This window comes from Rhineura floridana, chromosome 5, assembly GCF_030035675.1.
Source record: "Rhineura floridana isolate rRhiFlo1 chromosome 5, rRhiFlo1.hap2, whole genome shotgun sequence".
Classification (NCBI taxonomy): Eukaryota; Metazoa; Chordata; class Lepidosauria; order Squamata; family Rhineuridae; genus Rhineura; species Rhineura floridana.
In genome coordinates, this window is record NC_084484.1 from 106,529,487 (window position 1) to 106,556,536 (window position 27,050).

At 40.3% G+C, this 27,050-nt stretch overlaps 1 protein-coding gene across 6 annotated transcripts in view; it reads left to right on the plus strand.

Moving 5' to 3' along the window:
- The window catches only part of APP (amyloid beta precursor protein), a 253,679-nt gene that overhangs the window by 217,190 nt on the left and 9,439 nt on the right, over nt 1-27,050 (plus strand). For 4 of the 6 annotated variants that reach the window (XM_061627880.1, XM_061627882.1, XM_061627878.1 and 1 more), the window contains 3 exons: nt 2,239-2,460; nt 11,332-11,385; nt 24,015-24,115. In XM_061627880.1, the coding sequence (XP_061483864.1) occupies nt 2,239-2,460; nt 11,332-11,385; nt 24,015-24,115 (377 nt within the window). The remainder of the gene's footprint in view (nt 1-2,238; nt 2,461-11,331; nt 11,386-24,014; nt 24,116-27,050) is intronic. The other 2 variants (XM_061627883.1, XM_061627879.1) reach the window with 1 other exon arrangement.

The window sequence follows — 27,050 nt, forward strand, 5'->3', positions numbered from 1 at the left end:
TTTTATAACTTTAGCAAATGCAAACCACTCCAAGCATGATTATTGTTGTCATTATTGTGAGATAAGCATTGATTATATGAAATTCAGGCATTTTCCATTGATCGCTGAGGAGGTCGAGGCCAGACTTCCTCACTATTAAACCACTCTGACCACTGGAGAAAATAGCTTTTACGGTTATTGGCTCAGAGATACTGTGAGACTTGTGGGGTACCAGCTATGGGAATAAATTTGGTTGTGCTACCAAAAAACAAAGAAGCAAGCAATAAAAATGGGGGATCTTATGAATTTAATTCAGGGTGGAGAACTTTTAGACCTCCAGATATTGCTGCATTACAGTTCCCATCATCTCTGACCACTGGCAATACTGATGGGAGTTGAGTTCCACAACGGCTGGAGGGTGAAGGTTCCCAACTAATAATCTAATTAGGCCTCTATCCTGTGCAGAGTTACATTGAACACCACAAGACTTTGTGAATGAACAGACATAGAATTGAATTGTAAAAGTAAAATTGACCCTCCATTTACAAAGTTGGACAGGATAGGACCTGACAGTAGTCAACTAGGTGCCCTCCAGATTTTGTGGACTACAACTTCCCTCAGCCGCAGTCAGCATGGGGATGATGGGAGCTGTAGTGCACAATATCTATAGGATCTAATGTTGGCTACTCTTGGGATAGGATCTCACCTAAATGATCTTGCTTCAGCCAGGTAATTGAAACCCTTGCACGAATGCAAGGAATTGGCCTACCACTTTCACAGTTTTTATTACACTTGGCTCAAACTACTGTCATGAATCTAGGAATAAAGTATTTATATACTAGGCCTAGAAAAATAAGGCCTAGAAAAATGGGCCTAGAAAACCAAATACATTCCCCAGAATTCTCTGGGAAGAGGGGCTGACTCAAACCACTGTAGCAACTGGAGCTCTCTCAGGGGAATAGGAGTCTCCTGACAACTCTCAGCACCCTTCACAAACTACCCTTTCCTGGATTCTTTGTGGGAAGCCATGACTGTTTAAAGTGGAATAAATGTCTGGCATGGGTGTGACCCCCTGATTAGCCAAGCCAATAAATTGTTACTGGCTTTTAGAACACTGGCAGTTGGTTCTTACTGAGCATGCCTGTGCTATCATAGACTCCAATGTTAATTTTCTAAAATTAATTAAAAATCAGCCATGCATTTTTTAAACTATTAAATCACAGAAGATGAAGGTCAGGATATAGGGCAAGGTCAGTAATAGGATTATAAGTACTCTTTGAACATGGCTGATTTTTAATTAATTTCAACAAATTATGAGACCACTGAGAGAGGGAAAAAGTCCAACGGGAGTCTGGATTATTTTACTTTTGTTTTACACTTGGAACTCTGGATTCTCTCTGACTGTTTTGTGTATTGCCATGAAAACCTAAAGGGTTATTAAGCAAGTGCTTCTGAGTTCAGTATATAAGGTTTGTAAGATTTTGTTTTAGAATGAGTTTATTGGAAGCAGCAGAATGGCATGGGGTGAATTTTCAATTTAACATTGCAGAATGCAAAAATTCCATGCTGGCAATAGTACTCAGACACTCTCACAGCTGTATAATGTAGTCCTGATCTTTCTATGACATACATTTGGAGACATGGGGTGGGAAAATTACATAGAACTGCACAAAACATAAAAGTGTAACCCCATCACTAAAGTGAATTTTTGCAGAGTCCCATTTGTATGCCTTTATTTACTTACGTAAAATGTTTTTACCACACTCTTTCGCTGAGAAGTCTCCCAGAGCAATTTGAAAAAATCAGTAATAAGGCAGTCTCTGCCCTCAGATTTATAATCTGAAAGGCATGGAACACAAAGAAAAAGGAAAGGGGGAAGAAAAAAGCAAGCTTAGGCACCAGTTGTTAAAGTTACAGTTCTTGTAATGACCAGCTGGGATGGAAACCATAGCCTGGTGGTATGGCTGTGGCTAAGTCATAGCTGGGGGATGCCCAAAGGCGCTGGCCTCTCAAGCAGAGTTGATAGAATAGCCTTGCTTCCCTTCCTTCCTCTGCTCCACAGCTTTACTGCATTGTGCCACAACTGTGTGTCTGTTCTGTCCCCCCCCCCCCAGTGCTATGGCCATAGACATTTCAGTTTCTGTTTTTGCAAAACCAGTTTTGCATTCTCAGTTGTAATTATTTGGCAGTGTAGCTTCCATGATCAAGTGACTGTATAGTAGCCTGAAATGTATTCTTTGTTGGTCTATTTTTTTCCAGATGAACTGCTTCAAAAAGAGCAAAACTACTCTGATGACATCTTGGCAAATATGATTAGTGAGCCCAGGATCAGCTATGGAAATGATGCCCTCATGCCTTCCTTGACAGAGACTAAAACAACTGTTGAACTCCTTCCAGTAGATGGAGAATTTAGCCTAGATGACCTTCAACCATGGCATCCCTTTGCAGTTGATTCCGTCCCAGCCAATACTGAAAATGAAGGTAATGTAAGATAACGGAAGAGTTTCTTGGAAGGAGATGATGTGCAATTGTAGCTGGATTTATTATGGGGAAAGTCTTGACCTCTCTAATGAAAGCAAGAAATGGTTCATTCTAAGTGGTGGAAAGTCTGCCAGAAGTCCTTGGCTTTCTTTTAGTTTTGTGTAGACTGAGAGACATTGAGATTCATGATACATCTCAGAGTGGAAGTTCATGTACTGCCTTGAAACAGAAGCTGTCAAAATTTAAGTGAGATGTCTGACTCTGCATTAAAAAATTAATGTAAGTGAACTTATAGGAATTGGGCACAAGTTGAAATAATAAATGCCTAATTTAAAAGGGTGCTTTGAGCTGTTAGTGAGTGAGTGCTTATGCCTTGGAGACTCTGTGGAAGTTAACCTGGTTGGCCACTGTGAGAACAGGATGCTGGACTAGATGGGCCACTGGCCTGATCCAGCAGGCTCTTCTTATGTTCTTATGTTCTTAAACTTCAGAAATATGTTACATCTAACTAGGGCATTATTGGTCATCTTATTTGAAAATTATTGCTGTTTAAAGCTTCTTAGATAAGTGAGCAATCTGATTTCCGCCAAGTAGTTTTTTTCTCCTAGACAGCTAGGAGAGCATTAGGGCCTTCATTGAACTTGTCATAGGTGCAGTTTCCTCTGTGGAAAGTAATTGATAAACTTAATAATCATTAGTCAAGTTTCTTATTTTGGTAAGTGTAAAAGCTCTTGAAAATAAAATACTACATCTATCAGAATGATGATGTTCAAGATCAACATAGGAAAAATGAGATTAATTTATTATGCCTTTTTTGTTATTCCCCAAAACAACATATATCAGAATGTATGGCATCTTGTTTTGTATGGCATTTTTTAAAAATTAATTGGTTGCTAGTTAGCACAGGTAATTTCTGGGTTAATGATGGCATATAAGGTTCACCACTGCCTTACTGTGACATTTTAAAAGTTCATATGGACTGCATGTTTCTTTGTGAATTATAAAGCAGGCTCATCAGTTACAAAAATTGGGCACCTTGAAAATTGCAATACAGTTTAATAAAGAACTGAAATCATCTATGTGGTTTATACTATTGTGGATTAATAATGCTGGGTTGTATACAACAAAGTTCTCCCTTTTGTGCAATGACTTCTGCTTGCACAATGGAATTTCCCTGCCACCCCCCAAATCTGCTCTGGAGGCTTGGTGGAAAACCCAGAACAGATTGGGGGGGCATGGGGAAGAGGGAGGAGAAGTTTGGTTGTGCAAGCAGAAGTCCTTGTGCAAATGGGACAACTTCATTGGATGCAACATACTCTATGCAACTAAAAAATAGCACAGTCAGCTGTGAGCTTGTCCTTCACAGCCACCATTAAAAACAGAAATTGTCTGATGGATAGGTGTGCCGTGAGAAGCTCCCATTTATTTTAGTGTGGATTGTGCTGCATTTGTGAATTATACATTTTTTGATCTTAACAAACCTGAGGGCACATAGTAGAAATGCTCCACCTAGGCACTTAATAATATTAGAAACCTGTGGCTTCACATTGCTTTTGGTTGATAGAGATCAAGCAAAAAAAAAAGTTTTTCTAAAGAATATTTAAGACATGTTAACTGAATCCAATAACTTTCTAGATTAATCTAGAAAACGCTTCTCTTCTCCTGCTTTTCTAACAGTTATCCCTATTTTACCTTTCTACATTGTTAGTATATGTGGTAGTGTATTAGTGTATACAGTATGTATTAGTATATGGAGCAAGAAATGCCAGATGTCCAAGCTGGATTTAGAAAGGGAAGATGTACCAGAGATCATATTGCAAACATAAGTTGGGTAATGGAACTGACCAAGGAATTTCAGAAGAAAATCACCCTGTGTTTTATAGATTACCACAAAACATTTGATTATGTAGATCACGAAAAACTATGGAATGCTTTAAAAGAAATGGGGGTGCCACGGCATCTGATTGTTCTGATGCACAACCTTTACTGTGGACAAGAGGCTACTGTAAAGACGGAATATGGAGAAACTGATTGGCTCCCCATCGGAAAGGGTGTGAGACAGGGAGTATTTTGTCACCCTATTTGTTTAATCTGTATTCACAACATATACAGAAAGCGGGATTGGACCAAGATGAAGGAGGTATGAAAGTTGGAGGGGGAAATATCAGTAATTTAAGATATGCAGACGATACCATACTACTAGCAGAAACTAGCAATGACCTGAAATGAATGCTGATGAAAGTTAGAGGAAAGCACTAAAGCAGGACTACAGCTGAACATCAAGAAGACTAAAGTAATGACAACAGATTTATGCAACTTTAAAGTTGATAATGAGGACATTGAACTTGTCAAGGATTATCAATACCTCAGCACAGTCCTTAACCAAAAGGGAGACAATAGTCAAGAAATCAGAAGAAGGCTAGGACTGGGGAGGGCAGCTATGAGAGAACCAGAAAAGATCCTTGGATGCAAAGATGTATCACTGAACACCAAAGTCAGGATCATTCAGACCGTGGTATTCCCGATCTCTATGTATGGATGTGAAAGTTGGACAGTGAAAAAAGCGGATAAAAGAAGAATCAACTCATTTGAAATGTGGTATCGGAGGAGAGTTTTGCAGATACCATGGACCGAGAAAAAGACAAATAATTGGGTGTTAGAACAACTTAAACCAGAACTATCACTAGAAGCTAAAATGATGAAACTGAGGTTATCATATTTTGGACATATAATGAGAAGACATGATTCACTAGAAAAGACAATAATGCAGGGGAAACAGAAGGGAGTAGAAAAAGAGGAAGGCCAAACAAGAGATGGATTGATTCCATAAAGGAGGCCACAGACGTGAACTTACAAGATCTGAACAGGGTGGTTCATGACAGATGCTATTGGAGGTTGCTGATTCATAGGGTTGCCATAAGTCGTGATCGACTTGAAGGCACATAACAACAAACCCCCTTCCCGCTACAGTCCCGCAACCCTCCAAGGAGTGGATTTCAGGGGTACATGGAGCTGCAGAGGCAGTCAGGAAACCCATTCATGGAAATTCCATTCATGGAAGGGTCCAAGCACTATTTTTGATCTGGGATATGTGCTACACCCTTCACATATAAGGATGGTAATGGGGCATGAAACAAACCCATTTTTCTTAAGTAACAAGTTTTATCAGGGGGAACATATAAAAAAAAACAACTCTTGAGTTGCAGTCAGAAGCTACTCAGAAGGGAGTGTGCTATTCAGATGCTATTGGAGGTCGCTGATTCATAGGGTTGCCATAAGTCATGATCAACTTGAAGGCACATAACACATACACAGTGTGCATTCATCAGTGCTAAACTGTGAGAGGTTATCCTTTCATGTTTGGGACAAAACTTTCACTTTGATTGTTTTTGTGCAATACATAAATGTAGCTTTGCTGCCTGAATAAATAAATAGTATAATTTAGGACTTGAGGCCACTTCACCATTTTGTTTTCTCATGATGCTCAAAGTAAACACACACACACAAAGTAATGCATGAATGTGATAAATATCTGCTTGCAGGAGTATCATATAGGTGCAGTCACCAGGGAGCCTGATTGGCTGCAGCTCCCTTTTGAGTATACACAATAGGGCAAACCTGGGTTTGACTCTGTGCTGTTTATGAAATGGCCTTCTACTAGTTGAAGCTTAATATTCCTTAAACATTTCTGGCTCCTGCATATGTTGGTTTGATATTGTTGGATACTTGGCCTTATCTAGCAGGAAAGAGGGCAAAGTAACATAACATGTTTTGGTTTATTTCAGTCTGTGCAGCTGTGGGATGTTCTACAGTGATTTAATGAGTGTGTAATAGGCTATCTGGTTAGTGAACCTGCTACCTCTAGCATAAATTACTGGTAAGCATGATGTGAGTGGAGTGAGAACATCCATGCAGACTGTCATATGCATGTCAGGGGCTTCTGACTTTTTTGTCATTTGGAAAATCTATTTATGACACCTAGTATGCCAAGATCTGTGTTGACAATACCTTCTGTACTTGGATGCACTGGATAAATGGAGTTTCCAATATAGAGTCTCCTCCAATATGATGTTTTAAGTGTCCGTGTTTTCATTCTTCCAGACATACTTTAAGAAAATAAAATAAGAGAAATACAATAAACAATATATTGCTGGTACTTATTGCCATTCCAGATATTAACACTAAAGCCAAAGTGCAATATAGACATAGAAAGTTTTGACTCCCTATATAACCCCACTACTTTATTGTAGCCCTTTATATTAATTTGACATTTTATTGATATTTGATATTTATTATTTGATTTGTGTTTTGCATCTTGCAGGCGACTAGATTAATAGGTGACTACTAAATGTAAATAACAAGTAAATTCTGATGGTTTAAGAATATAAGAATTCTGTTGGCCATAAGCACACTTTTTCCAGATGAGTAAAAATTGAAAAGAAGCTGTTGTAGGATATGGTTTTGGAGAAACTACAGAAAAGATGACTGGAAATTTTGTTGAAAATTAAACTATATTCCACCGCCCCTTTCCCACACACACACACACTTTAGATTGTCAAAGCCATATCACAGAGATGGGAACCTGTGGTCCTCCAGATGTTGTTGGACTACAACTCCCATCATCCCTGACCGTTGGCCGTTCTGGCTGGAGCTGATGAGATCTGGAGTCCAACAATGTCTGGATGGCTTCAGGTTCCCCATCCCCAGCATATCACATCATTTTCTAGTTTCAGTTTGATATTGTGATACACAGGATATAAGAGGGAACAGAGTCTCTTGTATATATTGTATGCAAAGTTGATATTTATGTAATAATATAAATGTAATTTTTCAATACAATACATTACAATATAAATGTAATTTTTCAATTTAGTGTATTGAATTGATTGTATATGCCATCCCTGAGTTAGATAGCAACTTGCTGTTAAAAATAATGTAAAAGAAAACTTACTAAAATTAATATAATTCCCCTAGTTCAAATACTGTATGAAATGCCTAGCTAAATAAAGAGTCTTATTCTAATTCCAAAATACATTCAGACTAGGCATCTGGAAAAATTCCAGGAAATAGAGATTCACAAATAAGAGGGAGCCACCAATGAGAATACCTATTTACAAGTTCTTGACTCATTACTAGTGTACAGAAGGTATTGCTAGCAAAGTGGTTGCAATTAATGTTAAGATACACTCAGATTTTTAAGGTCTTCTGCATTAACAGTTTGAGTCTTGCATCATGTCATCTGCCACAATTTACATTCCATTTTCTTTAATGCAAAATTGTGTACTTTATTAAGGATCTATGCATATTTGCATAATCTGTCTCTTTCCTTGTCCTGCAAGTCCTCAAAACTCATTAGGGGAGAGGCAGGAAATGAGTTTGCACCATTGCAACCATATACTCATTCATCCACAAAGTAGAATAGAGCTTTGGAACCAGTACTAAGGTGTAATAGGTTCTTGATATCCCCCCCCCAGTTTTCTCAGTCCCAGGCAAGTGACAAAACTGGGAAATAATTGGTCCACCATTTGGCAGGTGATAGATGTGGCTGTTTTGGGTAGCAAATTGATAGGTCACCAGTTGTGCAAGCCTGACAACTTATTGATTTTGTCTACTAATTTTCTTTTAGCAGAAACCAGAAGTATCAAACCACAACTGTATGATCTTTCCCAAATATCAGTCTCCTTTTCTCCCATTTTGCAACTGCATAAATTCAATGTTTATTTTAAAGGTAGGGGTGCTAATGTGCATTTTAGAGTGGAAGTGCATATCTACTTTAAACATTTAAGTACCAGGACTACTTGGGACAAGTGTAAGATTAAATGGTTGGAGAGTGCTAGTCTGAGGGCACTATGTGGGAATATTATACGAGAGATAAAGTGAACAGAGTCATGCCCAGGAAATATGTATCATTGTTAGTGGTTTATTAATATCTGCCTTCATTTGTGTGTCTTTCAAACGCTGTGGGTTCTAAAAAGTCATACCACTTACCACTATTTAGAGTTTTTTAGACGTATATGCCACCCTGGACTCCTTCTGGGAGGACGGGCAGGATATAAATTTAATAAACAAATAAATATATTTTAAAATTTGGCTTTGCCATTAAGCTCTTCAGCATGATTATGTCTTAATACTTGTTTATCCATATTTGCTATTAGTTTTAGAGTTTTTATATTAACCATGTACCACCTCCTTTTTTTTTTTTTTAACTTACAGCTGTCTTTAATGTAGAGTGTTTGGCTTTTCACAAAAATCGCTGAAGGAAGGTTAATTTTTTCCTACCCAGACTGACAGAATTGACTATGATGGACAGGATGCCTTTCTGCCTTGGAAAGAGCTGATCGGTCTCTCTTGCTTGACTCTCTTTATTCTCTAGCTGTCTTCCTGCTCCAAACTCACTGCCACTTTGCCCCCACCCTCCTTCCAGTAAGCAATGCTTCTGTCAAGGGACTACTGCTGCAGCTCCACCCCAGTGAAGAAACCAGTCCTGTTCCTACCTTGCTAATTGATCTTTCAGTGTGTCAGTGCTTTCCTTCTGATTATTAGTCCCTCAGAGATCTGTTTTTCACCTTCTGCTATTATTTCTTTACACATTAACCCTGGATGACAATTGCATCCCATGACTTCCAGTACTGCCTATATGCTTAAGACTCTCCATTCTATGTCTATACTCCAAAACCTTCTCCCCACTTCCAATCTCAAATCTCCAACTTCCTATCTGATATTTCTGTGTCATTACTATTTCAAATTCAATATGCCAAAGACTGAACTTCTCATCATGGCTGCTGAGGCCTCCTCTGCTCATTCACTCTCCTTATCTATCGACAATGTCACCATCTGCCCTGTAGAACAGACACAAAGCACTGGCTTTATGTTTGACTCCTCTCTGATTTGCCTCCCTTCCATATCCGTCCTGTTGGCAAATTGTTTTGCTTCTTGCCTTTTACAACCTTGCAAAAATATGGCCTTTCCTCTCTTTCCCCTCAGCAAGAACACACTGATCCGCACACCCTAATCATCTCTTGCCTTGACTGCTGTAATCTGTTCCTCTCTGATTTTTCATTGTTTGACCTTAGTCCCCTCACCTCTATCCAACGCTTTGCTGCCCAAATAATCCACCTCTCATATTGGTTTGATCACATGACACTCCTCCTGAAATGGCTGCCTATCTACTCCTTTATCCTGCACAAGTGTTTTGTCCTTACTATAGGGCTTTGTTCCACTTTATTTCTCCACTCTTACATCCAATTTATCCCTACCTGTAATCTTCATTCCTCCAGCTCTACCACTCTCAGCCTTTTGAAGGTCTACTGCTCCCTGAAAGGACTTCTCCCTCACTGTCCCTGTGCTTGGAACTGCCTCCCAGAACATGATGGTTCCAATGATGAATTGTGCCAGAACCTAGCAGGTTAGGGAGTGGCATGCTAGTAAATCAGAGTGTGCTTAATAGGAAACATTTCCTTTCCATCTAGGACAGGGATGGCTAACCTTTTCCGCTTGAGGGCCGCACTACCGCTTTGCGAACTCTCCAGGAGCTGCATGCTAATGATGGGTGTGCCTGAAATAAAATGGGTATAGCCAAATTGGGCATAGCCACCCCACACTCGCATGCACTTAACATGCAAACCACATACATACACAGTGTGTACACCCACGGGCAGAACCAACAAAGTAGAGGCAGGGAACCTCTTCTGGCCAAAGGCCAAGATCTTCATGTCCTCAATCCCTAGTGGGCCATAGTTGATAGGTGGGTGGGGCCACCCACCTGTCAATCACCTGACATCATAGTGATATCAGATGATGCTTCTCTTTGAAGCCCCAATTTTTGGGACTTCAAAACAAACCACAGGACTTTCAAATGCAGAGGAAATTGAGTTCAGATCTGTCCAGGGCGGGAGCATGCCTGCAAACACCCCTTCCTTAAAGTAGAGCAGTTAGTTTTTTAAAAAATCTGCTCCCCCCACCAAATTAATGAAAGTCTGGGGCAGAGGAGTGGATCCAGACTGTGGGATAGCCGCCTCAGTCTAGGAAGCAGTGATGTTGTCCACTCTTGCAAGTCCCTACCACACAGCATCATCTTCAGCACATTATATGAAGCCCCACAGAGATTAGAAGTGTCACAAGAAGAAGATAGGAGCTAATGAGGTAAATGCTGAAGTCCAGGTAGGTGACACAAGCCTCAGATGACAAGGCAGGCGTATTAAATATATGCCTGCATTAAATATTCAAGTGGTCCATGAGGAAAAAAAGTTTGGAAACCACTGATTCAGAAGGTATGTGACCCCCCCCCTTTTTTTTCCAGACACAAAATGCTGTGCCTGAGTAAGAGATAAATGTCTATCCCCTGGGTTTCCCTCAGTTATTTTGTGAGAAGCCAGACTGCTGTATAATTTGCCTTAAAATTAGAATGTACGGTGGTGTCTGAAACAAGGATCCTTCTAAAGGAGGAGGGAAGTGGGTGGGTGGAGATTAATAAGAAGTGAGAAGACACTGTTTATGTGTGATATTTATGTTAATGAGTTCTAAGCAAAAGGTAGGTGGAGTTTGAAGCACTGAATAATGCCTTGTTGTCCAGTAGATGGGGGTTAGTCTGGGTTTATGATTGCTAGCATTTAAAGTAACCCGAAATGGACAGACATGGTAGTTGCACATATGCCATTTAATTTGAAATAGTTCCCACTCCTTTCCTTTTGTTTCCAGGAATAACTTAGGGCAGATCTTTTCAGCTGTTGGCTTTTGTTACTTTATGGCATATATCTTTCCTGCACTGTCCCAAGCACAACCATAGGCAACTTATTTTTAAAGCTTTTGTTTATTTTGTTTATTTGCTCTTTTTCTTTCCTATTGTTTATTTCTTTGGCTGCACGTGCCCAGTTGAGCCAGTTGATGCCCGCCCGGCTGCAGACAGAGGACTCACCACACGACCAGGTATATAATTTGCATGGCTTTTACCTAACCTGTGTTTGCCCTGCATGTTTGTCTTTGGCTTGAGCTGACTGGATCATCTTTTCTTCATAATATTCCACTGCTGAGCTCCTGTGTCTTTTCATAGACGTGACTTAGAACTTAGTAACTTCCTGCCATTACTTGAATGAGGTCATCTTGCTTAAAACATTTCTACCTGACCCATGAACAAATTATTTTTTCCAAGAATAAGCTAAAGTTAAAGTGGAATGGTTAGATTATTTGTGAACTTCTTTTCCCATTTAGCCTAAACTTTTTTCCTCATAACGTGAACATCAGGCAACACCATGGGCATTCAAAGCATATGCGTATTTTGTATAATATATCTTTGTGCATGAAAGAGAAATACTTTGTAAAATTCATCACATATGTGAGCTTTAGAAAAAGAGCCAGCCTATTAAAACTTTTAATTTAGGGGGCTTCCAAGGCATACTCCTAGAAAATATTTTTTCTGTATTTTTTTTCTAAGTGTGGTATGTTCAAATCGCAATGCAACAAATTACTGATCAAATGACCTCTAACAAAGATAAAGAATGTGTTCACTTAACAATGTCTAGGCAGTTTCCTGGATGTATACATTACAGTAGCCGTACTGGCTCGTAGAAGGACAAGAATCTTTAATACCCCAAACTAGTGTGCATATTCAGAATGCTAATAATAATTATCTCCATATATTTTAGCCAGTGTGCTGTATTTTCACTCAGGCCCAGTTTTCACATAACATTGAACCAAACCATGGCTTAGCAAGAATGAGCAAGCGCACAAGTAGCCAGAGCAAAAACACAGTCACTTAGTTCCTCCTTTTGTCACCATGCTACCCAAAGGTAAGTCATGGTTTGGCTTAGTGTTACCTGCAAACCTAGGCTCATGGATGTTTTGCTCCCAACAAGGTTTGTTCGTGACTTACTGTTTGTGGTTTGGGGGAGATAAACTGCAAGCCGGAGTTTACACATAATGCTAAACTAAACCATGGCTTAGCTCTGGGTATTGTAGCAGCAGCAAGACCTGGGGAGGAGCAAAGCAGGCTCAGTTTCTGCTCTGGGTTCCTACCTGATTGCTTGTTCTTGTTAAACCATGGTTTGGCTCGGTGTTGCATGCAAATGTGGCCTCAGAGTACCTAAATGGTGGTAAAGAGCTGGGTGTTTTCTTCCTTTCTTGTGAGTACAATAGGGATTGTAATTTGTATTAGTGAATGTAACTGTGGAATTAGTGGATGGTGGTTATTCTGTATCAGTTAATATAGAGGATAGAGGAGCTTCTTTTGTATTTAAAGTCAGAACAGCATGCTCACTCATAAAGCACTGAAATAGCAAGTTCAGCTATATACACAGTGCCTTTCCTCAGACATCTATTTAAAATGTATTTGGTTTGGTTAATGTTGAGTAGAAAAAAGGAGGGGTGTGAACCCTGAATGCCAAAGGAGGGAGTATCAATATGTTTATTGTATATTTTCTTAGAAGAAGTAGCTTCTGATTAGAGAATTTACTTGATTGCTCCAGTATATTAATTTCACATCTGTATATAGAGCTTTTAGCAACTATCATCCCCTGATGAAAGCCCTTGATAGGCTGAAACGCGTTGGGCATTTTATATTATAAGCTACTTCTTCTAAGAAAATATACAATAAACATATTGATACTCCCTCCTTTGGCATTCAGGGTTCACACTCCTCCTTTTTTCTACAAGTCATTGTATGCCTTCCACCTTCCTTTCTACTTGGTTAATGTTGAGTCAGTAAACAAAGGAAATGTCACCAGTTGTTTTCCCAGGCCTCAGAAGCAACAATAAGTTAATATACAATGCTGAATTCAAAATGAGCACTCTCCAAAGATTAGCCTCCATCTGCCAAAGGGCAATCAATCTGTAATCAATCTCTGCTCAATGTTTTCTTGCATTACTTGTCCAACCACATATCATATTTCTGGTTTGCAGCTCACCGCTACCTGTACTACTGGAGTGCTCTGACAGTCTTCATTAAATGTCTGTGCTTTGGAGATAGGGAGTTTTCTTTTTCTCAGTTTTCTGGCTATGTGACTTGTCAACCTCTAATTTTAGCACAAAGACCAAGTCTTGCTTGTCACCAAAATTATATCAGTGAACAAAAGTAGCTTCTCCTTATAAAGCCCCATAAATCAGTGAATGCTCAAGCTACTTGCCTTGTTCACTGATAACATTACACACGAAAAATGAGTGTTTTTATTATTTCCCATCTACAATGCAGTTTGTAGATTACGGTCTTGCCTCTGCACCCATTTCTTGCCTTCAGTCATTCTTATGTATGTCAAAGAAATCTATTCTTATCTCTTTTCTTTTCCCAACGTTTTCTGTGTGTGAAGAAATAGAATGTTATAACATATGATCCATAGAGTGAAATTTCATCTTTAATCAATCTAGCAGAAATAAATGCTTTGCTTTGTAGATGACAATGGGCTGTTCTGATAGTGTATTTTCCTTCCAAAGATCTCCTGTACATTGTAAATTTTCATTTCTTGCTGTTTGTTTCTTTGTTTGTTTATGTCCTGCAAGCTAGTACTAAGAAAATGTTTACTTATAAGCACGTTACAGCTCAGTTACCCTGTGGTAATCCTTAAGGTGACCAGATACTAAAGAGGATTCTCCTGCACCTTTACAAGGGAATTTCAGCAGCTGTAGTTTGCATAACTAGCTATTTGCATGAAGTTTGCATAACCAAAAATTCCCTCTGCTCTGTGAGTATTAAGGTACAGGAGCCCCATTCTTTTTGCATCTGGCTACACTAGTAATCCTTAAAGGAAGCTACTGAAAAATTAGCAAGATGGCATATGCACCATACAGTTAACTCAGTGCCACTTGCAAAGTGAATAATTGAAATCCTTTCACTACTTCCTTCAGAATGTGGCTTCAAATCAAAGCCTAGAAACCACAGTCATATTTAGTTCATAAACTTTCATCACAAAAATCAGATATTTATTTATTTATTCAATTTATAAGCCATCCTTCCTCCTGAAGTAGTGATAAAACTACTGATTAATAACAACTGTTAATTAATTAATTAAATATGTAGTAAAAATTCTGAAATTGCCCCACTTTTACTAGTGATTACTAGTGGTAACAGCCTCTTTAATCTCTCTTGCTCATGTAATATTTTATTATAAGGAGCAAAAGCAAGATATGGCAGATCTGTCAGAATCAGGACATTTTCCAGCTGCTGTTTCAAGGCAAGCTTTCCTGAAGCCAGCAGAGGCTTCCCTTGAAATGTAAATGGCTTCTGAGAGAGGATTTTGTGGGGACCATGGCAGGGAGAGAAAGATTTCAATTTCCCCATCATACAGTCCAGCCTTGGCTGCTATGTAGGTAACACAAAATGCTATACAATTAATGTTTTCTAGCTTGGTGCAGTAGTTACACAGCAACTATGCTTGTACAAGCAAGAATCTTTCTTACGTAATGTTCCAAATCATTCACATGTAATGTCCAAAGAGAGCAGTAGCCCCAAGGTTAGATCTGTGTGCTTCATAGTTGATCTGAAGCATCTGGAAAAATCGGCTTTAAAACGGGGAATTCCTCCTGAATGAAAGCCGCCGCATCAGCAGAACGCTGTAAAGCGGAACGCCGTAAAGCGGGGCCCAACTGTATTCAGCAATTGTACTGATACATACCAAAGAGAGAAATTGGCCGCATGGTTTTTTTTCCCCCTTGGGCTTGGTCCAAACTTGCATTTGTGGAAGTTGGCAAGTTCCATTCAGTACACCATGCTAGATGCCTACATACTGGGCTACCATTTTATATCTTAAGTCTTAAGCACTTTATGCACAAACGACATATGGTGACAGTGTCTGGAATGATTAATTGCTTTTCATGAAATAAGTCCATTACAACCTACCTGTGGCAAGCCCATGTGTATAGTGGTCTTATGAAAAGCGACATAAGGGATTGTGTTTGAGAGAGAGAGCCCCTAAAATCTGTTTTGTGATTTCAGAGATCTCATAAAAATCTCGCTGAAATTTTTAGCTTTTCAGTTCTGTTTGAAATTTCTATTATGTACAATCAGAAGGATGTACAAATCAGTTAGCTTTTGCGGAAAGAGTTGCACCCTTGAATCATGCAAGCTTTTGAAAGAAATTGTAGCCCTAGACATAGGCCTGTAGGCAGGGGAGGGAAAAAATGGGAGGGTGGCCCCCCAGAGCTATGCTCCCCCCCTTCGGAGGGGGTTGGGAAATTGTCTTCTATTTGATTTGTGACATGATAGACAATGACAGCCTCTATTTAAAGAGTGATAACGTTTTTAATAACAGGAGCAATTCAAGAATAGGACCCTCAGTCCAAGAATAGGACTGAGTGAATAAGGCAGGGTAAGTGCACAACAAAAGCCTCATCTGGAAGAGCCCCCAAAAGTCTGCTCATTCAAGACTTTGCCTGACTGAGGGTGGAGTTTTTCATGATCACAATCACCCTATAGTTACTTAAGTGAGCCTGGAAAAAACATATTGTGTGGTAGCATGACCCTTCATGTGTTAAATATTGGAGCTTTGTATTATGGGCTAGACTCCATCCCTTGGATTTTCCTTTGCTCTGCTTTTCATTTCTTTTCAGTTGTGCTGTCTACCAAGCCCCCAGCAAAGAAGCATGTTTGTTTGCTTACAGTAAGAAGTAAGAGTTTGTTTATTCTATATTATAATGAGTAGAGCAGGATTGGGTGCTTATTGCTAAAGTGTAAAATAAAGAGATAACTTAAAATGATCTTTAAAAAATGGCTACCCTTTACTCTTTTAAAGCACTCACTATACTCATAATCATAGTGGCTATTTTCTTTTCCTTGATTAATTAATGGCAAAGAATGAAAATAGCCCTAGACGAATAGAAATATTGCAGTGTACACTACAATTTCCTCTCTAGGATGTGCACCTTAACATGGTGAGGGGGTTTGAGAGTGTTGAAGAACCTGAGAACAATGCTGTCAGGAGTCTAGACCAAGAGGCTAGACTCCTAGCAGGGGCACCCAAGGCGGAATGGTCAAATCTGAGATACCAGACTAAGATGCATCCAAACTCAGGGGAAGGCAGTGGTAAACCACCTCTGAGTATCTCTTACCACGAAAACCTTATGAACAGAGTATCCAAAATGCAACACGAGATAGTGCTGGAAGATGAGACCCCCAGGTCAGAAGGCACTCTCTGAGCTAGTGGGGAAGAACAAAGGACAAGTACGAGTAGCGCTGTGACTAATGATGCAGCTGGGTCAAAGCCGAAAGGAAGCCCAGAGGCTGATGCGCACAGATGTGAAAGGAGAGTCCAGAGTTGTATGACGCACACAATAGGAACATGGAATGTAAGAAGCATGAAGCAGGGAAAATTAGAAATTGTCAAGCACAAAATGGAATGTATCAACATTACAATACTTGGTGTGAGTGAATTAAAATGGACAGGAATGGGACATTTTCAATCAGGCAACTACAAAATATTTTATGCAGGAAATGAGAAATTAAGAAGAACTGGGATTGCTTTAATAGTGAGAAGTGATGTAGCAAAAGCAATTAGGAGCTACAACTCAAGGTCTGAGTGAGTGATATCAGTGAGAATAAATGGGAAACCTATTAACATAACCATCATCCAAGTCTATGCTGCAACAGCAAACGCAGAAGAAGAGGGATTGGAGAGATTTTACGCGGAAGTACAGGAAGAAATTGATCACACACCAAAACAAGATGTGTTGATAATCATGGGAGACTGGAATGCAAAAGTAGGGAACAGAGAAGAACTAGGAATTGTGGGGAAATGGGGCTTAGAAGACAGAAATGAAGCAGGAGAAAGACTTATTGAATTCTGTGAAGCCAATAATCTGTTTCTTGCGAACACATTTTTCGAGCAACCGAAAAGATGACTGTACACGTGGACATCGCCAAATGGTCAATATAGGAATCAAATTGATTATATAATTGGTAGCAGAAGATGGAGAAGTTCCATACTTTCTGCGAAAACAAGACCAGGAACAGACTGTGGTACAGATCATGAACTGGTCGTATCGAAAATCAGAGTAAAGCTAAAGAAGAACAACGAAGCAATCATAATGCCAAAATGCAATTTAAATAACATCCCAGAAGCATATAAAGATCAAATAAGGGACAGATTTGAGGCTTTAAACTTAGTTAACAGTGAACCAGAAGAACTATGGAGTGAAGTCAGAGACATTATCAGGGAAGAATGGAAAAAGACAATACCTCGAGTTAAAAAGAGCAAAAGACCTCAGTGGATGACTGAAGAACTCTTAAAATGGTTAAAGAGAAAAGGAAAGAAAAAGCAAAAGGAGATAGAAACACAATCAGAACCCTAAATGCAACAATACAGTGACTAGTACGTAGGGACAAAGAGAACTATTACAATAGTTACTGTATAGAAATAGAAGAGGACAACAAAAAGGGTAGAACCAAGAGCCCTGCTCCAAAAGATTAGAGAAATTAAAGGGAAATTTAAACCACGAGTAAGGATATTGAATAATCAACAGGGGAACACACTGACTGACCGAGGTGAAATAAAAGGAAGATGGAAGCAATACATTGAAGAACTCTATAAAAGAGATGCAAGGATGACAGATTCATTCACAGAGGAACCGTATGATGAAGAACCAGAAATTTTAGAATGTGAGGTGAAAGCTGCTCTTAAAATACTTGGAAGAAACAAATCACCAAGAACAGACGGCATACCAATAGAGTTGCTACAAACTACTGAGACTGAATCTGTCCAAATTTTGAAAAAAAATTGTCAAGAAATATGGAAAACTAAACAATGGCCCACAGACTGGAAGCGTTCCATATACATCCCAATTCCAAAGAAAGTGGATCCCAGGGAATGCAGTAATTATTGAACTATTGCCTTATCTCATGCAAGTAAAGTAATGCTCAAGATTCTACAAGAAAGGCTTTTACCATATATGGAGCGAGAAATGCCAGATGTCCAAGCTGGATTTAGAAAGGAAAGAGGCACCAGAGATCATATCTCAAACATACGTCGGATAATGGAACTGACCAAGGAATTTCAGAAGAAAATTGCCCTGTGCTTTATAGATTACAGCAAAGCCTTTGACTGTGTAGATCATGAAAAACTATGGAATGCTTTAAAAGAAATGTATTTTATCACCCTATTTGTTTAATCTATACACAGAATATATCACATGGGAAGCAGGATTGGACCAAGATGAAGGAGGTGTGAAAATTGGAGGGAGAAATATCAATAATTTAAGATATGCAGATGATACCATACTACTAGCAGAAACCAGTAATGATTTGAAATGAATGCTGATGAAAGTTAAAGAGGAAAACACAAAAGCTGGACTACAGCTGAATGTCAAAAAGACTTAAGTAATGTCAACAGACGTTTTATGCTACTTTAAAGTTGGTAGTGAGATCATTGAACGTGTCAAGGATTATCAATACCTTGGCACAGCCATTAACCAAAATGGAGACAATAGTCAAGAAATCAGAAGAAGGCTAGATGGGAAGGGCAGGTATTAGAGAACTAGAAAACGTCTTCAAATGCAAAGATGTATCACTGAACACCAAAGTCAGGATCATTCAGACCATGGTATTCCCAATCTCTATGTATGGATGTGAAAGTTGGACAGTAAAAAAAGTGGATAAAAGAAAAATCAACTCATTTGAAATGTGGGAGGAGAGCTTTGGGCATACCATGGACAGCGAAAAAGACAAATAATTGGGTATTAGAACAAATTAAACTAGAACTACCATTAGAAGCTAAAATGATGAAACTGAGGTTATCATACTTTGGATACATAATGAGAAGACCTGATTAACTAGAAAAGACAATAATGCTGGGAAAAATAGAAGGGAGTAGAAAAAGAGGAAGGCTAAACAAGAGATGGGTTGATTCCATAAAGGAAGCCACAGACCTGAACTTACAAGATCTGAACAGGGTGGTTCACAACAGAATCTGTTGGGGATTGCTGATTCATAGGGTCGCCGAAAGTCGTAGTCGACTTGAAGGCACATAACAACAACAACACACTGCAATTAGCTAGCTGGTTGGCTGGATACCTAATCTGTAACTCAGGTCTAATTCTGATTTTCCTCAAATGTGCAACTCAGCATGAGGCCTTTGAAGGGTTTCTGGATAGAAAAATCAAAGCAGTAAAAAGAATTCCAATGGCTTTCCACAATTAGTTTTCCGTTCCTTTGCTCATACTTTATATAGCAGCCAGTTGAAAAGTTTTCACTTGATTGTCCAAAATGGAAAATGGAAATGCCTTCAAGTCGATCCCAACTTATGGCGACCCTATGAATAGGGTTTTCATCCCAGCTCTGGTTGCATCCCAGCTCCAGGCTCTCTTGGATGAGACCGATTATCTGGATCCATTTCAATCGGGTTTCAGGCCCGGTTTTGGCACGGAGACGGCCTTGGTCGCCCTGTGTGATGACCTTTGTCGGGAGAAAGACAGAGGGAGTGTAACTCTGTTGATTCTCCTTGGCCTCTCAGCAGCTTTTGATACCATCGACCATGATATCCTTCTGGGGAGGCTTGCGGATTTGGGAGTTGGAGGTACTGCTTGGCAGTGGTTCCGCTCCTATCTTGCAGGTCGTCTCCAGAGAGTAGTGCTTGGGGGGCACTACTCGACCCCCTGGGTGCTCCAATATGGAGTTCCACAGGGATCGGTTCTGTCCCCCATGCTCTTTAACATCTATATGAAGCCGCTGGGTGCCGTCATCAGGAGGTTTGGAGTGCGTTCTCATCAGTACGCTGATGATACGCAGCTCTACTTCTCCTTTTCATCTTCTTCATGTGAGGCCGTCAAGGTGCTAAACCGATGCTTGGCCGCGATAATGGACTGGATGAGAGCGAACAAATTGAAGCTCAATCCAGATAAGACTGAGATGCTACTAGTAAATGGATCCCCTGACCAGATGATGGATGTTCGACCTGTTCTGGATGAGGTTACACTCCCCCTGAAGGAGCAGGTGCGCAGCTTGGGAGTCCTTCTGGACCCGTCCTTGTCACTTGAGGCGCAGGTGGCCTCGGTGGCACGGAGTGCTTTTTACCAACTTAGGCTGGTGGCCCAACTACGCCCATACCTGGACAGGGAACATCTTACTTCAGTTGTTCATGCTCTGGTAACCTCGAAATTGGACTACTGCAACGCACTCTACGTGGGGCTGCCCTTGAAGACGGTTCCGAAACTGCAGCTAGTGCAGAATGTAGCGGCCAGATTAATAACTGGGACCAAGCAGTCAGAGCACATCACACCGATTCTGGCCCACTTGCACTGGCTGCCCATATGTTTCCGGGCCCAATTCAAGGTGCTGGTTTTAACCTATAAAGCCTTACACGGCACGGGCCCGCAATACCTGATGAAACGTCTCTCCCGATATGAGCCTACCCGTACACTGCGCTCAACATCGAAGGCCCTCCTCCGGGTGCCGACACAGAGAGACGCCCGGAAGGTGACTATAAGAAAGAGGGCCTTCTCGGTGGTGGCCCCCGAACTATGGAACACCCTTCCTGACGAGGTTCGCCTGGCGCCTACATTACTATCCTTTCGGCGCCAGGTGAAAACCTTCCTCTTTGCCCAGGCATTTTAATATTTTAATATTTAACATGTTCGTATTCTTGTATTTGTATTTAATGTTTTAACAGACAGTTTTTGATATATCTTTTGTAATTTGATGATTAAGTGTTTTTTATATTATATGTGAAGTGTTTTTATTGATGTACACCGCCCAGAGAGCTTGCTATGGGCGGTATAAAAGTTGAATTAAATAAATAAATAAATAAATTCATGGTAAGCAGTATTCAGAGGGGGTTTACCGTTGCCTTCCTCTGAGGCTGAGAGGCAGTGACTGGCCTAAGGTCACCCAGTGGGCTTCATGGCTGTGTGGAGATTCGAACCGTTATCTCCCAGGTCATAGTCCAACACTCTAACCTCTACACCACCAACAGAAGGGATAATCTAAAGGCCAGGAACAGGACTAGAAGGGGGGAACTCTCAAGGAGAAGTTAACAAACACACCCTACAGTATTTATTTTCTATCTGCCCTTCCCTGAACGTGTAGTATGGGTATGTTTGTTTTTCAGGTGGAATCTAAAACTGGGATACCTAATGCAGCATCAAAGCCAAGCTCAGGATCTCACTGTCTTTACCAAAGTAGTTCAGTTCATGAAGAATCAGAACTCAGGGAGAGACCACAGGTGAAAGGGGACTGTAGCTATAGTCAAAGTCAAGCTTTTGAATCTGATTTTCCTGGGGATCTCTCAAAAAAGGGTGCAACAGTTCAACAGATTAAACTCCCTTCATGTAAGTTAACATACTCTCTAGAAGGAAAAGGAATGATGGGGAAGGTCACTGCCTTCCTCTTCCCCTGCTCTAGCCCTCAAATCTTCTCTATCAGTTGGGTGGGGGAGGGATTGGCTGGCATTATGTGCCTCTCCCCACCCCAATGCCCCACCTAACAAGGAAGGCTGGCTACAGCACTGCCTAGACACTTGGTTGTATTGTATATAGCTAAAATGTTCAGAAAGATGAGCATAAAACTTCAATTAATTTCTAATATTTTTATCAAATAATGGCTTTTTTTAATAGTGCAACAACTTTCTTAATAATCTGTGGGTTAGAATTATTTTTCATTAAATTTACTGATGTTATTAAGTATAATTTGGAAGAGAATAGCTACAATAGTTTGGCTGCCTGCTTAGTTCAAATGCCTAATGAATGCCCAGAGATTGGGAGTAAACTGCCAGATACTATTGGTATAAGTAGCCTGTGCTATTAATAAGTAGAGCTGGCATCTAGATAGTAGAAGTAAAAGATAATATGATTATTATTTCTTTACTTGTAAATTTAGCAAATAGCCTTTGGCTGATGCATGCAAGTAAACCTGAAATAACATGACCCAATTTCTTCTTTTAAACATGAGCCACTTGCATATCTACATCTTTAGGCTGTGTGCCACAAAAGTTGTATGGTATATGGTATGCATATGTGTATGCACCACACACACCAAAAACAACAAATATGTTGATATTACACATTGACAGAAAACTGGGTGACCTCAAGTGAAACTGTATTTAATCAGGAGGAGAACCCAGGGTTTTTCTGTTGAGTCTTCCTTTTCGAGTTTGATTAGATCTCTCAATGGACTAGTTCAGACATAACAAACTCAGACAGCTTATTAAATGAGAAGCACATGGGATGTCAGCATTTTCAATCCTTTCTTCCCCTCGAGTGCTTGCATCAAGGTTATGTCCAAAATGGGAAACTATAGTTTAATACTGGATGCCAAAATCATATGAAGCCAGGCTTCCCATCACAGTTTGGAGTGCAAGATTAAACAGTTTCCAGTTTCAGACCTAACAGGAAACTCATTTCAAATTAACCACAATACAAGCAGTGAAACCAGTATATAGACATGGTAGTTAATAGTTTATTAGGTCTGGACTGTAGTATCCAAACCAGCTTTGCTAGACATGGGGACAAACCAACTTTTAAGTGATATGCTAGCACACCCCATAGTGTAAATTCCCCTGAAGAGGTGGAACAGCACAACACAACACTTGAAGGCTGGGGCAGAGTATCCCTTCATAATACCATAAAGGAAACCCAGAAGAGGAGATCTTTTCAGGGACAGGGTTTGATGAGGTGCAGAACTCACTGACCCTAATATGAGAAAACACCTCATGTATTCCAGAAATACTTTAAGATGTTGTCCTTAACATTCTGTTTCCTTGCTGAAGTAAACAGCAACTTATTTTAGCGAATCATCCTAGCTCTATTTGTGAGTTACTCACATGTAAGGTTGCTGAGCAGGGCTGTGCTCTTAGACCCACTCTGGACATCGAGACATCTTCTTTCAATAGCTGTGTGTTGCTCTGGCTCATGAGTAGGATCTCTCTGCAGTTGCTATCCCTAATTGTACAGAGCCCTTCTCAGTGAGCAGGAGCTCACGTCTTGGACTTCCTTTACAGACAACTGTACACAACACACAGTTGTTGAAAGAAGACAATGCCCCAGTGTTGGGACAGGACTAAAAGTGCAGCCCTGCTCCACAATCCATATGCTTGTTTGTGCCATTTCTATCGCATTCTGTCGAACCGGCAGGCAATTCTGTTCCGCATTCATTTTCTGCTGTCTTCTGCTTTTACCATTTCACAAAGACCAGGCTGGTCAGTTTCAGGTTAGCGAAGCAAAGACAAAATAGCCCAGTGTTGGGAAAAGTTGGGAAAGCTTGCAGCTTTCGGGATCAGTCCACGAAGATAGTGAATGTGCAAACTATCAGGAAGTCTGGTGCCAACTTCAATTTTAGCAAAATCCTCACCCATGCCTAATGCTCATGCCATACACAGAAGTAACGTGTAAATCCCTTTTCTTCTTGGCTGCTGATGGAAGGGTATTGCGCATCTCTCAGCAAGAGGTAGAAAATATCCATTGCCTGGGGGTTTTTTGTCCCTCCTTTTTTTAAAGTCACATTCTTTTCCATTTTCTCACCGTGCATATTTTTCATTAGATGCTTCCTCATTTGTGAGTCTTACCATTATTGTTGGTAACAGTGGTGGAGGGTGTTCATATAGCTATTTAAAAATTGTTCTTTATTTATATTTTTTGACCTAATATAGGCTCTGGATTAACCAATGTTAAAACAGAGGAGACCTCAGAATTAAAGATGGATGCAGAGTACAGACATGATTCAGGATATGAAGTCCATCATCAGAAACTGGTGAGCATAGCCTCCTTCCTTAAACTGGATACTAACATGTTCTCCTTAATAGCAGCTAGTAATTTTTATTATGCTAAATTTGTTTGTGAAAAATGCTTCATGAGATAACTTGCCAGGGGGGATTAATTTCTGTGGTGATGATTTTGCTATATATTTCAAGGCAATGTATAAAATATAATAAAAACAATTTTTAAAAAAGTTTCAAACAGAATATGAACTTTAAAAATAATACAAAGTGGACGCCCATGGCAGTGACGTATTCATCCAGCTGAGAAGGCTTTTTGGAACAAAAATGTTTTCATTTGGTCTGGAAAGTGCAAATAGTGGGCACCTGTCATATCTCAACAGGAAAGCTGTTCCACAGAACAGGGGCAGCCACACTGAAAGTCCTGCTCCAAGTTACTGCGGAGCAGGCTGTGAATATCTTTGGAACTTGCAGGTGAAGCCCTTTACTTGGTGTATAAGGGATAAGACTACTGAAATCTTTATTCTTGGAACCCAGATTATCTTTCTTTCACCGCTGGTAAAATACTGTGCATATATATTTAATGCACTGGGCTTTTCTTTATAAATTGTTGTAAATCAGGAGTCACCATCTGAAAGTGATGGCTTTTATATAGAGAATGGTTGGAGGAATTGCTGAGGCAGGAGGAGAGATGAGCAACAGGTACTGGGAGGATTCAGCACATCTCATCAGAGCAATTCTTTGGCCTTTAAATTGGTCCCCCCCACTTTATATGCAGTTGGGGCAAGGTCACATTTAAAGAGACAAGTCTGCTGCCATCACATCTAGTTTGGCCCAAAGGGACAGGGCTACTCAATTTAAAAGTATAACTTAAAAGATGGGTTGAGCCCTGATACGTCTTTCTTGCAACTCAAGAACTGACCAAGTCACAAGTTCTAGAAAGAGAGGAGGGGAATATAGGAAGCACACAAAAAAGCAGGAGGAAGAGGTGGGGAGCCAAAAGAAAAAGTAAATATTGCTTCCTTGCCATCTCAAATGACAGATGGTTATTCATTCACATGAGTTTCCATGTTCCACTTGCCGATAATGTGACTGCAGAGTGTAATGCTCCACATCACTTTTCTAATCCCCACATTGAGATCTCTCTAGCTTCCTTTTCTCTAGCTTCCCAATACATCATACCAGCCACATAAAGACTTTGATTGCTATTTAAAATAATAAAAAAAAACACCTATGAATATTCAATTTAGGGTTAAATTTTTATTTGTACAAGATAATATAAGAGGAACTGACTTGACCTAAGCAGTTTTAAAATGTTCTGTGTATGTGGAGCTTGAACTGGGGCTAAAGACAAAATACATGCTGGTCATACTCTGTGGCTGAGTCTGCGTTCTTGTATCCTGTTTTGGAACAATTTACAATTAAGTATTTCACTTCAAAGAGTAATGAAAGTTTGATATTGATAATGAAACGTTTTTGGAGCATATTCTTGAGGCTCAGTGGAGCTGAAAATTAAAATTAATATAGGAATCCAACTTGCATTAGAGATGCATAATTGTTCTGTGCAAAAATAAAATAATATCCGCTCTTTGATGTGGCTAGAAAAAAATCCAAAATAGACTGGCTCTAATTTGGCCTGCAAGAATCGCAAGAGTTAAACATGTTTATGAATTACTTAAGGGAAGAGTTGTTTTGATAGCGAACGGGGACAGGAAGGTGAGGAGGAAAAGTGAATTTCAGTTCAGTCAATTCTATTTTATTCTCCTTTAATTATATGGTAGCTTGTATGCAATGGGGAAGCATACTCAAAATGGAATGTAAAAGTATTGGCTCCCCCTGCTGTGCCAGTTGTGGATGCAGGTGATGGGTGCCTGAAGAAGAGGCGAAGAAATAGCAAGACAGGAGACTCATATGGGGTAAAACAAGGCCACAACTTTTTATTGATTAGAGTGACTTAAGGGTTTGGCTTGGCATAGGGGAGGATCCAGTCATCACACAGCCCAGTTGCTGTGTGGTGCATACATCAGTTGCTGTGTGGTGCGTACACCCCGCACACACCCCAGCCTGAGCGCTGGGGGGGACCTAGGGAGTTGTCTTCCCCCCTTGGGAAAAGGAGGGTGAATATGGAGCCTCTTCCGCATGGACCAGTGTTGGGAGGCACCCTGCCAACCAAGAGTGCCTCCACACAGTTTGCCCTCGAGCTAAGGCTTCGAGTATTGTGAATGCACCCCACATCCTCTAAGATGATCCCCAAAGTGGGAAACTAGGAGCTTCTCCCCTGCTTTCTTGGAATGAATTCTGCCTGATGCCAGTTCTTGCCATGAGAGCCAGAAGTATATCCTGCTGGCTCACCGCCAAACTTTACAATGACTGCAACCAGTTGAGTAGGCCATGTGAATATCGTCCAGCTGGAGTTCTGTTCCAACTTTGAATAGATGGACTCCATCTTGGCAGTATAATTCATTGTGTTTGAAGGATATGGCTGGGTGCTGAATCACCCCACCCTTGTGGGTATGCACAAAACTGCCCACCATCTTGTTCACTTTTCTCCTAGTGTCATCTAGCTGGGCTGGATCTCTGGCTCCTCTCTAGCTGATCTTCTCCAAGAGATTAGACCATAGCATTGTCATGTGAACAAAATGGGAGAGCAGGTGGCTCAGGTGTATGGTACCCATGAGACTGGTGTTAATGTCCTTTCTCCTGCTGAGATCATTTTTGCCTAACTGCACTATCAGGACAACCAGAGGCCCGGTATTGGTTGCCTGCTCCAGAAATTGTGACAGGAGCTCATCCCAGATCATACCCCAAATTCCAAGCCATGTGAGGTGGATGGCATGACCAAGGCCAGGTGCTGGCCCCAACAAGAAGTTTGAGTGTGTTGACCAGCCCAGTAAATGATGCAAAGGCCCATCATCCAGATTTTTCTTGTACCTCAGGCTGAAAGGAAACAGGAGGTGAGATGAGTCAGTT